The sequence below is a fragment of the Eulemur rufifrons genome, chromosome 21, assembly GCF_041146395.1.
Source record: "Eulemur rufifrons isolate Redbay chromosome 21, OSU_ERuf_1, whole genome shotgun sequence".
Taxonomy (NCBI): domain Eukaryota; kingdom Metazoa; phylum Chordata; class Mammalia; order Primates; family Lemuridae; genus Eulemur; species Eulemur rufifrons.
The window spans coordinates 18115587-18129719 of record NC_091003.1 but is presented as its reverse complement, the minus strand read 5'-3'; the positions used below and the strand labels follow the sequence as shown (position 1 = coordinate 18129719).

Sequence of the window (14133 nt, the reverse complement as noted above, 5' to 3'; positions counted from 1 at the left end):
ATCCTGTAAGAAGCACTTTCTAACGCCTCCTTAAAGACACATTCCCTCATAGAGATGAGTCAATAAATTGATTTTATTTTATTTATTTTTTTTTTTTTGAGATGTGGTCTGGCTGTGTTGCTCAGGCTAGAGTGCAGTAGCATCATCATAGCTCATTGCAACCTCAAACTCCTGGGCTCAAGGAATCCTCCTGCCTCAGCCTCTCCAGTAGCTGGGACTACAGGAGTGCTCCACCATACCTGGCTAATTTTTCTGTTTTTTATTAGAGATGGGGTCACTCTAGCTCAGGCTGATTGATCTTTATTCAATTATGCACAGGTGTGTTCTGGGTGGTCTTCGGCTGAAGGGCATTGACATTAGCATAAGCAACTTAGGGTGGATGATGGTGCCATTTCTTGGGATGGAAAAAGTAGGGCATGACCAGTGGTTGGGATTTACCAACTCTGCAAGCCGATCTGCCAACCCCAGGCAACAGATACTGTCAACTGTCTCTGGATGCCCCAGGCCAGTACTTCTCACAGCACTAGGTTACTGATCCTCCATGCTGTTCCCTCTAACTCATCACCAACTTCATTTACATTAAAACTGTTTTGTTTGTATTAATAGATTCATTTATATTAATAGCTGGTATTTAATGAGTGTGTGCTGTGTGCCAGGCAGTGTTCTAAGGGCTCTATATGTTTTAATTCATTTACTCATATAAACACTATGAAGGTAGGTACTATTATTATCCCACTTTACTACTGTGGAGACTGAGGTACGGAGAAGTTACGTAACTTGCAGAGTGAGGATTTGAACATATGTTACCTTATGGGCCAGGCGGAGCCATCCTCAAGCCCTGGCAAAGAAAGCTAGAGGCAGCCATCTTGTTTGTAGTCTGCAAGGACTGCAACTCCCGGCAACCCTCGCGGTAGCGGGCCTCCACACACAACAAATCCCGGCATGCCCCTGGGCGGCCCAGGGTGGAGGGTTCTAGAAGGTGTGACGTGGGGTCGAGAGCGGGCTCCGGAGCTGGGTTAGAGGCGGGAGTCTCTCGGCTGTCGCCGTGGCCGCAGCTGCCGGACCTGGGGACGCGGGCGGCCGGGGTCGCGATCGTAGCCTCCTCGTCTCCCCGGCCATGGCCGCACTCGGCCGGCCCTTCAGCGGCCTCCCCCTGAGCGGCGGCTCGGACTTCCTGCAGCCGCCGCCGGCCTTCCCCGGCCGGGCCTTCCCGCTGGGGACGGACGGCGCCGAGCTGGCCCCGCGGGCAGGGCTCCGCGCAGTCCCGAGCAGCCCCGGCGGGAGCGCAGCGCGCGGACGGTGAGGCGCCGGGCGGGCGGGCGGGCGTGGGCTGGTTAACTCTCCTCACGACCTTCCGCGGGAGGCTTCTCAGCCCAGTTTACAGATGAGGAAACTGATCTCCGAGACGTTAACTGTAAGTCGCCTGAGGCGGCAGAGCCCGGGACCCCGCTTCGAACCTCGGCCCGGTGCGCCCCTGAGGAGTGAGACTTTTCCAATTGGATCCCGGACGACTCGAGCCTGGTGTCCCCTCGGCGTGCGCCGCGCTCTCTTTCCAGACCCCGGCGCGGCCGCTGATGGTGACAACTTTCAGTGCCTCTTGGACACTCAGTTTCCTTATCCACAAAGCGAGGGACAGGAATGGGCCCTCCTAGCTTGAGCACAGAAATAAAGACGCCCGCACGGAGAACGTTTTCCCTGCACCGGTCCTCCCTAATCTATTTCCCATTAACTTGACAATGGCAAGTTTAAATTTCAATGTCTCGTTATGTCGGGACCGCTCGACATTACCTGGCTGACCTTGTGACCTGTATCTATCCCACTCGGCAAAGAAAGGGACATAGGGAATGGGGGGGTGAGCAAGATTACTGGAGCAAGGAACAAGAGATGCTCTAATTTCCCAATTGACTGATTTTTGTGTTTTTGTTTCAACAGTGTTTCCGTTCACTGTAAAAAGAAACACAAGCGAGAGGAGGAAGATGATGAGTAAGTTTCAGGGGCCATTTATTCACATTGTGGCCACTGTTTAAATTTAACCTACGTTAAATTATCCTAAAGTACTTGTTTTAAGTGAAAAAACATGAGGCATGTATCTGGAAGGAGGCACAAGAAAGTAACATCAGGTTTCTTTCAGGCAGAGTAACTGGGTGGCTGGCAGACAGGTCAGGGAAACTTGTCGCTCTAAAACCAGTTGTAATGTTTGAATTTTGAACCATGTTACTAGTGCATGCACAGAGTAAAAGAATTCAAAGAATACACGTAGAAATGTCTTGTACTCCGCAGACGCAGTTGTCCCCAGAGGCAACCTGTGTTACCTGTTTCCTATGTGTCCTTTGGAAGATAATCTAAAAACTTACAAGTTTATAATTGCATATGCCCCTAGTTTTTTACATTTGTAGAAAGATACTGTTCATAACTGTGCAACACATTATTTTTTCCTTTTACTGCAGCTTGTTCCCATATTAGCACGTAACAGTTTTACCTAATTTCAACAGTTGAATGGAATTCTGTTGTAGGACTAGGTATAGATAATTACCCAGTCTCCTACTGATGGATTTTTAAGTTATTTCTAATCTTTTGCTATCACAAATCTACCATGACCATTCTTTGGAAGTTCTTTGTATAAGTTTGCAAGTAGATGAATGGATTCCTTAATGCAGAATTGCTAGGTCTTCAAGTGTGTGCATTTCAGATTGTGAACGGGAGTTTTTGCCAGTTTATTCTTATTAACACTGAGAATGTGTGTTTCTCCGTCTTCTCACCACAACTGTTTTCAAATTTTGTATCGCTGCTTAAATGATAGGTGAAAAATTGCATCTCACAGACAGACAGTCTAATGGAAAAAGGAGTAAAAGAGTTCTCCACAGAGGATATCCAAATGACCAACCAAGTGAGAAAGTGTTCAACCTCATCAGTCATTAGGGAAATGCAAATTAAAACCACAATGAGATACCTACCACTCTACCCTCAGATAGTGGAGTGCATGTGGAGCATCAGGAACTCTTATGAAACACTGTGGGTGGGAGTATAAATTGGTGCAAACACTTTGGAAAACAGTGTGGCATTATCTAATAAATTTGAAGGCACCTTTTTTTGTTTGTTTGTTTGTTTTTTGAGACAGAGTTCTGATCTGTTTCCTCTGCTGGAGTGCAGTGGTGTCATGACAGCCCACTGCAACCCCAGACTCGTAGGCTCTCCTGCCTCAGCCTCCCGAGTAGCTGGGACTACAGGTACGTGCCACCACACCCAGCTAATTTTTCTATTTTTTGTAGAGATGATGTCTTGCTCTTACTTAGGCTGGTCCCGAAGTCCTGGCTTCTAGCAGTCCTCCCACCTTGGCCTCCCAGAATGCTAGGATTATATGTATGAGCCACCACGGTGCACAGCCTGAAGCCTTTGAGCCAACAATTCCCCTCCTAGAGATGTTCGTACACATGTATACCAGGAGACAGATACAAGAATGTTCATAGCAGCTGGGGAGCTGAAGTTCACTCCTGTAATCCCAGCACTTTAGGAGACTGAGGCGGAAGGATGGCTTGAGGCCAGGAGTTGGAGACCAGTCTAGGCAACATATTGAGACCCTGTCTCTACAAAAAATTTTAAAGATTGGCCAGGTGTGGTGGCATGTGACTGTAGTCCCAGCTACTCAGGAGGCTGAAGTGGGAGTATTCCTTGAGCCCAGGACTTTGAGCTATGTTCGTGCCACTGCACTTAGCCTAGGCAACAGAGTGAGGCCCTGTCTCATAGCTTTCTTGTTCAGAATGGCTCAAAACTGGAAGCAACCCAAATATCTCCAACAGTGAAATGGGTAAAATAAATTACAAATTCATGCATTGGAGTTCTATACAAGAAAAACAAAAACAAACTACACTTATCAACATAACTGTGTCTTGTAGACATATTAAGAACAAAAGAAACATTACAAGAATGCGTATAGTATAATTTCCTAAATAGAAAGTTCAAAAACAGGCAAAACTAAACATTGTTTAGGAATACATACCTATGTAGGTGGTAATGTATTTTTTTTAAAAAGGAAGTAATTACTGTAAAAGATTGAAAGTCGAGTGTTTACCTCTTGAAAGAAGGGATAGATTACCATTTGGGGATGCAATGTTTACCTTAGATGATATTTTCATGGATGTTTGTTCAATAATTATTCATTAAGTTGTATGTTTGATGTACTTCTATGTGTGTAGGATTTTATAGTTAAAAAGGTTAAAGAAATTGGATCACTTTTAATTTGTATTTGTTTATTTTTTAATTTTTTTTTTTTGTTGTTGAGACAGAGTCTCACTTTGTTGCCCAGGCTAGAGTGAGTGCCGTGGCGTCAGCTTAGCTCACAGCAACCTCAGACTCCTCGGCTTAAGCGATCCTACTGCCTCAGCCTCCCGAGTAGCTGGGACTACAGGCATGCGCCACTATGCCCGGCTAATTTTTTCTATATAGATTTTTAGTTGTCCATATAATGTCTTTCTATTTTTAGTAGAGACGGGGGTCTCGCTCAGGCTGGTCTCGAACTCCTGACCTTGAGCAATCCACCCGCCTCGGCCTCCCAGAGTGCTAGGATTATAGGCGTGAGCCACCGCGCCCGGCCTAAATTTTATTTTTTTAGAGATAGAGTTTGTCGCTGTCACTGGGCTGAAGTGCAGTGGCACAATCATGGCTCACTGCAGCCTCCAACTCCTACTCCCCACCCCTGGCTAATTTTTCCTATTTTTTTTTTTTTTTTTTTTTTTAATAGAGACAGGGTCTCACTATATTGCCCAGGCTGATCTCAAACTCCTGGCCTCAAGCGATCCTCCTGCCTCAGCCTCCAAAAGTGCTGGAATTACAGGCATGAACCACCATGCCCAGCATGTGTTTGTTCATTATAAGTGATATTGAACATCTTTTCATTAAGCCATTTGCGTTTAATTTTGTGTGAATTGTACATGTTCATGCAAATTTTTATTGGTTTGTTGGTCTATTGATTTGTAAGAAGTCTGTATTAAGGCAGTTAGTTTATTATATGTGTTGCAAATGTTTTCTTCAAATTTGTCCTTTGTCTTTTAACTTTGTATATGAATTTTTTTTTTTTTTTGCCATCAGAAACTTGAAATTTTCTAAACTTGTTGATACATAGATTCATAAAACAGTAGATTTGAAAGTTGCCTTAGTTTAAAAACCACTGGGCCAGACAATATTTATGTTCTTTATTGCCTTGGGATTTCTGTGGATAACACAGGAAAACCTTTTTGATTTTATCTTTTGGAATTCCTAATAAGATGTTATTGAACAAAGGGTTCCAGTGCTAAAATAAATAAAAAGTTTAAAGTTTGGAAACTATTGGCTTAAAAAGTTAACCACCTTTAATTTACAAATGGAGAGATTGTGACCCCGGGAGCAGGTAGGACTAAACATATGGATGTCTGATACCCTGAAGTGTGCTATCAGCTGCTACCTCCGTAGCTCCTGTTAGTGCCTAGAAGTCTTTTATATCATATTTTCTTTGGGACTTAATCATCATCAATCTCTCATTATTTGGAAAATGGACCTGTGGACCTACAGGCATGAAATAACTTAGCCAAAATCATATTGTTGGAGGTCAGAGGGCAGAACCCGCCTCTTGTACTTAGTTGTATTTCAGAGTTGGTTAGATGTGCTAGGAAATTACCTGTTCCCTTTAGACTTGTTCTGATTTTATTTTATTTTTCTAGTCAAATTTAGCAGTGGGGAGTGGTATACCAACTTAAGTGACACTAATGTTAATAAGTTCTGATAACCCACTACCATCGGACCAGCCTTTCTTTTTTTTTTTTTTTGATATGGGGGTTGTGAGGAATAGAGGGTTGGGATGGAGTGCTGGTGCCACCTGGCTATGTTGCCCAGGCTGTTCTCAAACTCTGGGCTTGGTCAGTCCTCCTGCAGGCATGTCCTACCACACCCAGCTTATTTGCTTTTCCTTAGCTATTTTTTTTACTATATATATGTATAAATGTAACTTTTTTTTTTTTTTTTCCTTGAGACAGGGTCTCTCTCTCACTGCAACCTCAAACTCGTGGGCTCAAGTGATCCTCCTTCCTCAGCTCTCGAGTAGCTGGGAATACAGGTGTGCAACACCATGCCTGGCTAATTTTTTCTATTTCTGGTAGTGACGGACTCTTGCTCTTTTTCAGGCTGGTCTCGAACTCCTGACCTCAAGTGATCCTCCTGCCTCGACCTCCCAGAGTGAGCCACCTCGCCTGGCCAACTTTATTTTCATTTTCCCAAAACATCATATACTTTAAAACTATCCAAATATTACAGAAGTATTTGATGTATAGCTAGACATTTTTAACGCTTTCTTATGACTTAAAACTAATCATAAACCATACATTCTGTTTAATAGTTGATTCTGATCAAAAATCTAGGTTTTTGAGAGCCTTACTACTTGTCAGATTGTATATTGCCGGAGACTTTAACATTGGTTTTTATTCTTAATATGGAATGGAAATTTCCCCTTGTAAAATACATGCCACTTCCTTTGACCCTCAGTTTAAAGAATCACAGGCTGTGGTAGCCATTAATGATTATTTTGGTCATAGAGCTGTGTTCTGGTCTTGAGATGGTACTTGCTTATACCTGGGCAATGAAGTGCCTTTTTTTTTTTTTTTTTTTTAAAGAGACAGGGTCTCCCTCTGTGGCCCAGGCTAGAGTACAGTGGCATGATCATAGATCACTGTAACTTCAAACTTCTGGGCTCAAGCAGTCCTCCTGCCTCAGCCTCCCAAGTAGCTGGGGCTATAAGCACATACCACCACACCTGGCTTTTTGAAAAATAAAAAATATTTTTTATTTTATTCTTTGTAGAGATGGGGTCTCACTATGTTGCCCCAGCTGGTCTAACTTCTGGCCTCAAGTGATCCTCCCTCCTAGGGCTCCCAAAGTGCTGAGGTTATAGGTGTGAGCCACCACACCCACCCAAAGTACTTTTGGTGTAAATACTTAAATAGAACAGGCCCAGTTGTCTATTTAACTTGCTTCAGACAGCTTTAAGCTAAACACTGGGCATGTCTTAATGCTTGCACATTCTGGTTATGCCCTAAGGCGTAGAAGGATTTCGTAAAAATGGCATAGAAGGTGGATTCAGGAGCTCTGGGGTCTGGCTCCCCAACATGCAACTCACAACTTTACTGTGACACTTTGGAGGGGTAGGTTAGCTTTTCTAGGTCCTACTTTCCAAATGTGCAGAAGAAAGAAATTGGATTTGATGAATTCTAAAGTTTCTGTGAAGTGTGAATTTGCCTAGGAAGTGAAAACAGTATGTTGCAAGGTGGGAGGAAAGCTGACCCTGTTATAGGTCGGGGACTGATAGAGCCAGATGACAGCCTCTGACATTTTGGAGGGGACCAAGAAATCAGTGATATCACCACCACCTGTAGTATTTGGAACACACCTGATGAGGCGCACATTTTTGCCCTACAGGAGTATAGGATGGCTGCCAGACCATCTCCCCATTATGTTTGATGGAAAAGCAGCAGTAAAACAAAATATGGTTGATGCTAAATTGCTATTTTTGGTTTCTTTACTTCCCACTTGACCTTTCCAGAGCCAAATAAGTAGGAATGACTTTAAGTTCTCACATTGAACCCTTATAATCTAAAGAGGCAAAATCTAGCAGGTGCAGCCTAATTTGGTGAAGAGCAGTAGAAGAAAACATCTGTGAGAATAACAGGGGAAAAGTGCATAAGTTTCCATCTTGTAATCACACTGTTCAAAAAGCTAGAGCTTTTCATACAAAAATTTGATTAGAGATAGAGATGATATATATTTCATTTATAGTAGTTGAGGTTTTTATTGAATTTTCATTTTCTTTTTTTCTTTTTCAGTTGTCCTGTAAGAAAGAAAAGGCTAATTGAAGCAGAGCTCTGTGCTGGTCCTAATGACTGGATTCTTGGTGCACATCAGGGTGTGGAGGGTCATGGAGTAAATCCCTGCACTAGTGGCCTTTCTGTACCTGGCATGTTAGATGTTATTTGTGAAGAAATGGATCAGACGACTGGAGAACCACAGTGTGAAGTCGCCCGAAGGAAGCTTCAGGAGATTGAGGACAGGTAAATGGGCAGTGCGTATCGCTGGTTTGTTGCTGTTCCTATGTATCTCCTCTTTTTCTTTTTTTCTTTTTTCTGTCTCTGGAGAATCTACTCTTCTAAGCTAGTCTTATTCATCATTTGATAATACCTTGATCCTCAACCTCTCAGAGAGAGTTTAGAAATCAAGGAATTCAGAGTGTACACTTTTGAAGTGAGTTCTTCTCATAGAACTATACTAAGCATTTTCACTTACTACCCCTGAATATTAATTTTTGGTTTATGAGATGGTTTTCTGGGACACATTCTTCAAATTTGATTGCATCCTATGTGAAACTTTTTTGTTAAATGTTGAACAACCTTCTGTATATAATTTTTTCACCCAGGTATAGTCTTAGTTTTTACTTGGTCTTTTGCAAGTAGCACCTGTTGCTTTTATCCTTTTTTTTTATTTTTCAAATTTTGTCGAATTACTAGAAGAATATATAATACCTCAAATATTTTTCTTTCTCTGCATCTGCTGCCTTAATTTATTTAGGATAATTGATGAAGATGAAGAGGTTGAAGCTGACAGAAATGTTGATCATCTCCCCAGTCTTGTCCTTTCTGATACCATGAAAACTGGTTTGAAGAGGGAATTTGATGAAGTCTTTACAAAGAAAATGATTGAGTCCATGTAAGTTTTGGTACTTGGTTTCTGTTTAATTATGATCTTGGAGGGAAAACCCATTGTCTAGATACTGTCCTTCCTATATCTTAGTTAGCTCTTCATCTCCTGATCATCATGCAAGTGAAAGCACAGTAGATTTTATATTTAGCCCAGGTTAGAGAGAGGCCTTTTCTTAGTTCATTGGGGATGAGCAAAATGTTTGCAAGTGGGAGTTTCAAGTATGCAGGAGTGGCTCCTTGCCTACTTACCCCTTGGTTCTGAAGTCCTGAAATGCACTTCGGTCTAGTATTTGGGAATGGGACGACTGGCAAGAGAGAGCCCATTCTCTGAAATTCTTGTGATAGCATATAGGAACCACATTTCAAAGGCTCTTTTTCTTACCTGGCTCTCTCTAAGTTATCCAGGAACACCATTGCGACTTAGGAAACAAAAAAATAAAGTGTCCCAGCAGTAAGATCATATTCTTGGCTCATAGCATAGTCCCTTCAGGGCCCTTAGCAGAGCTATTTTGCTCTTAATTTAATAAGCTCAGTTATCTGGTTTCCTAGATCATCAGAGTAGAAAGAGAAACATCAAGTGAGAACAGAACAAACTCCTAATAGGGAGTTGTGAGTACAGTGTGAGGACAAGAGAGGAAACTGGAAAGCAAACACAGGAACCTAAAAAGCGTAGTGGCCTGGGGCCCATTAATTTAAAAACTAATGATTAGCCCTGTAATTCTGTAGTCCCTGACCCTACATGATCTCAAGTCGTCATTATCTGCTATGTATAATAGGGAAGTTATAAAGTGCCATTTAGGTATTGCCTAGAAAAGACTTTAAAAGAGTTGGTACTCAATGAGGGTAAGTTTCGGATGTCTGAAAAACCCTCTTAGGACACTAGGCCCAGTGAAGTTAGGTAGATGAGCCATTGCCTTTGGACACAATGGAAGTGATTTGTGCTCGGAAGTTCTGGTGTTAGATCACAGAGGTTTTGCTTTAGCTTCAGAGCTTGAGCTTATAATTAACTACCCAGCCCTGAGGGTGAGTAAATAGTTTAGCAAAAAGTACCCTCCAGCAGAAAACATAGCATTTTCTCTCTTGGTAGTTTTCCAGAAGCTAACCTTTGGGGGTGTTCTTCATTGTTTTGTGTTTTATTTTTGCCTTACTTGCCTCTGGGTCCCAGAAACCATCACTGCTTCGGGGTGGGAGGGAAGGATGTGTGTGTGCACAACGTGGTCTTTCTGCCTTAACTGCATAGCATTATACTTCATAGCTCTACTAAGCAAAAGGCGGCTGAGACACTTTTAATGTATTTGTCCAGTGTTTTATTTTCATTTATAGTGATTTAGTACAAGATAGCTGCCCATATCTGCTAATATTAAGCACAACCTTAAGAAAAATTTGTAACATTAAGTTAAATCAGGGGCTCCATTTTTCAAAGATCAGTTTGGATTGTCCTAAATCCAAACTGTTTTGATGCCATCAGTTGACTGTAAGGTATTAGGTAGCAAACGTTAGCTTTTCAACATACAGCTTTTATTTCCATGTCCTAAAATTTTTGATAAAAATCGGTATTTTTTTTTTTGTCTTAGGAGCCGTCCTTCCATGGAGCTTGTGCTCTGGAAACCTCTCCCTGAACTCCTTTCTGATAAGCCAAAGCCATCATCTAATGCTAAGACCTACACAGGAGAGAGCCAAACTAAGCATGCAGCTGTCAGCACTGCCTTCCCTCAGAGAACTGAACTGTTCTTAGAACCTCGGCCAACAGGCATGCCTCTTTACAATAGTTTGGAGACAGCTGCTAGCACAGAAGAAGAGATGGAACTCTAGAAACCAGTTTCTACACTAAAGTTGTCAAATTTTAGAAGACTCCTGTGTTCAGTCATGAACCTACTTGCGTAGTATAGGGACTCGAAAGTTTTATGAAACGGGTGTAATAATATCTCCACCTGTGATTTGGGGTGGGACTCTCATTTTGGGTAGCCATTTATTGAATTCAACTTTTTTGCCAAGGAAGTTTGTCTCAAGGGAAAAGCAGTTTTCTATGGGGCTTTTTAAAGGAATGTTGGATGACAGTCTCTTCAAAGGCAAGTATAGAAGCTGTGTGTGTAAGACTAACTGAAGCTATCTGTCCCTGTTGTCTAAACTATTCAGACACTTGCAGAATATTCTTGAGTTGAAAAAGATGATTAAGAACAAGGGGTGTTCCTACAAGTACCTTAACAATTAAGTCACACATCAGTCTATAGATATGAGCAATGGTGACTATATATGATTGAGGAGAAAGAGGGAAAAAAGCAGTAGCTTAAGCTTATTGCTAAGAAGTTTAAGGGAGGCCTTGAAACTTATAAATCAGTTGTCAATTCTTTATAGCTATGTTGATTAAATAGCCAGTAGCATCGTAGCTCTCCTCTTTGCCTCTGAAAATGCAATGAAAGTACAAAGAAAAGGTTTTTCTTTTAAGGCTTTGCCTTGTGCTACTGTTGCTCCTTGGTTTCCTTTGCATAATTGATAGCCCCAATTATTCAGTAATGTTTACAACTTAATTCACTTTGATAGTTAAAATGATTATGAGATAACCCATCTGCAAATTGCCTGTGGGAGAAGCATCCTTTAGTTAATCCTAAGGAAGTGCTTTGTCAGCTGAACCCAGCATCGATAACTTCAGTACTTTAAAAAAAAAAGTTTTACTTGTATTAGCAAGTTGAGTTTTTTAATGTTAAATTTAGACAACCATGAATAATTAACTGGGAATACATGGGCAAGTGACATTGAGGTTTACTGAACTAGCCAATTTGTCTGGTGCTTAAAATTATTGTGCAGTAAGCCTAAAAGCTAGTGGAGAATAGATTCCTGCTAGCAGGAGATCATCTTGAGTACCTAAACCAAGCTCAAGGTGTCCTTTAGGGATAACCAGGATTGAATTTTTTAATTTCTCAGGAAGAGCTCTTCTGTGCAACAAGCACTCATAGTGCAAAGTAAAATGACAGTTCCTTTATTGGTACAGAATATTCACTATAAGTTATTAAATGAGTGTAATAGTGTAATATTGGCCCTTCCATCACACAGCAGGAGACCACCCCAGTTCTTTTCGTTTTGTTTTCTGTGTTTCTTCCCTCTTTGTAGGAATCAAATACCTTTTGTAGAAAAAAAATGGTTTATGCTAAGTAGAGGTGAATTTTTAGAAACCAGCTTCCAGGCATTTTTGAAACCCATACTGAAATCCCTCTCCTTGTTACAGATGGCGTAGAAGTCACAAGTCTGTTAATTGGACTGTTTCTTCTCTTGCCTGTTGTTCCTGCTTTCTCTATTTCTGTCTGGATAGTCAGGAAAAGATTTAATGTTTAATATTTAAACAAAATATTTATGTCTACACAGTGAAATTATTCAAACTTCAAACCAGTATTGAAACCAGTTGGAAACCAGCTAATAGTTTCTTAATCTCAGACTTAGAGATGAATGTAAACTGTATTCTGTTGAAATGTGCAAGTGTTTGATTCATGCCATTTGGAAAACTCCTGCCTTGAGGCCATTGTTTAATGGGACCAACTTGTAAAGTTTGTAGCCTTAAAGCAATCTCTGTGCTAAAAAATGTGTTCTAGTACAACTCAAAACCATGAAGTAACTGCCTGGAGTTTGAGTTAGTCTTAGTGTTACAGTGGAAAGAGAGATGACAGCTTTCCAAAGAAAGACGCAAAACATGCCAAGATTTTCTTCTAAAGGGATTCCTGGGCAGTCCTCTGATTCAAGGTCTATATGATGAAAAGAGGAAAGAGGAGCCCCAGAACAAGGCTCTGAGACTATTGGTAAATACAGGAGCGAATTAAGATTCTGTTTATTAAAATCCAAACAGAATTTGTTTCAGGAGTCAAGGTATCTGACATGATTATTTCTGCAGGAGAATGGATGTTTAATGTTTCTTTTTGGGCTTTATCTTCTTGCATATGTTTGTATAAAAATTGTCATTTTCATCCTTGTGGTGCTTATTCATCTGAGCCATCTCCACCGTCCCAATGCCTCTGCTTTTTGTTTTTCTTTTGTAGCATAAGGCTTTTGCTTTTGCCTTAAGGTTTCCCTAGGGAATTAACAGGGCTTTTCATTTTGTATAGCTTTTGCAGCATGGATCAAACATTGGCTTAATATGCTAATGTGTGAAGAGAAAAAATTATCTAAAGCAGGTGAGCTTTAATGAACAAATGTATATTTTATCTGAGTTTGAGTAGGGTGTGTGTGGTTTTTGTTTTGGGGGGTTGGTAATTAATATGAAGAAAGTCCAGTTCTCACAAATATTAATCAATTTAAAAAAACGTTATTCTTAAAAAGGTACAAATGTAAAATTTAGAAAAATAAGGTAGGGGCTAGAACCATGAGAAGAGTATTTACCAGCAGGTTCATTTGTTATGTGGATCTGGAACTTGGCTTTGTTTTTCAGTAGTGACAAGAATGATTGAGTACTAGGAAAGTTCTTGAAGATGCTGTCAATTTTACTTTACAGTGAGAATCTGGTGTTTCTGTATTTTATCATTTTCAATAAAACTTAAGTGTTTTGGACTTTTTGAGATACATTTGTTATTTCTGCACTTAAGTAAATGAAATCAGATATCTCTTTGCTTTCCTGTAAATTGTAATTGAGGCAGCATTCGTATCAGTGAGGGACTTAAATTTATCCTGAAAGGTTATGTTGAGTTAAAGGTTTTTTCATAATTGAACTAGCTGTTTCCAAAACAAGCAGCCTATATTTTGCCGTTCTAAAATCCGTAGAATGTTTCCACTCAGAGCAGTTCACTGCTGTTGATTGTCAGTATTCAGACGGTAGTGGTGACTATGTCTTCAAATGTGGAGTTGGAAGTGATACATAGAGTTTACAGAGAGGGGTTTGGGACATTTGAAATGGGGAATAGAAAATTCAATGATACTGTGACATGGTTGTTCCTTTCCTAAGAGTTGACAGGTCACTGGGTGGCAGTATTGCCTGCATATTTACAACTATTCTTTGGTAAATGTACTTCCCTGACTTGTTGGGCAGGGAGTTAAGTTTGGGTTGCAATTACAGAAAACAAAGGATATTGTTTTTAACCAAAATATGGAAATCATAGCTAAAATTTATCTAATTTCTTTATTTTACAGGTTTGGAGACTAAAGCCTAAGTAGATAGTGACAATTTAGCACTCACCAGGTCCAGTGTTCTTTCCACTTGACCAGTTAGTTTTCACAGAGTCTTTCTGCAGCAATACCTAAGATGTTGTCCTTTTTTTTTTTTTTTTTTTTTGAGATAGGGTCTTGTTCTGTCCCCCAGGCTAGCGTACAGTGGCCTGATCATAGTTCACTGTAACCTGGAATTCCTGAGTTCAAGTGATCCTCCCACCTGAGCCTCCCAAATAGGTAGGACTACAGGCATGCACCACCATGCCTAGCTAATTTTTTAATTTTTTGTGGA

General features: G+C 40.8%; 1 protein-coding gene across 3 annotated transcripts; it reads left to right on the top strand.

Moving 5' to 3' along the window:
* The first annotated feature begins 968 nt into the window (after positions 1-968).
* Positions 969-13155, top strand: CCDC117 (coiled-coil domain containing 117). Of its 3 annotated transcripts, XM_069496724.1 has the most exons (5): positions 969-1299; positions 1933-1983; positions 7845-8069; positions 8584-8721; positions 10289-13155. In XM_069496724.1, the coding sequence occupies exons 1-5, from the start codon at positions 1118-1120 to the stop codon at positions 10524-10526; spliced, it is 834 nt and encodes a 277-aa protein (XP_069352825.1). In that variant the 5' UTR covers positions 969-1117; the 3' UTR covers positions 10527-13155. The 3 variants fall into 3 exon arrangements, with proteins under 3 accessions (XP_069352825.1, XP_069352826.1, XP_069352827.1); XM_069496725.1 differs by lacking the exon at positions 1933-1983; XM_069496726.1 differs by lacking the exon at positions 7845-8069.
* The last annotated feature ends 978 nt before the right edge of the window (positions 13156-14133 follow it).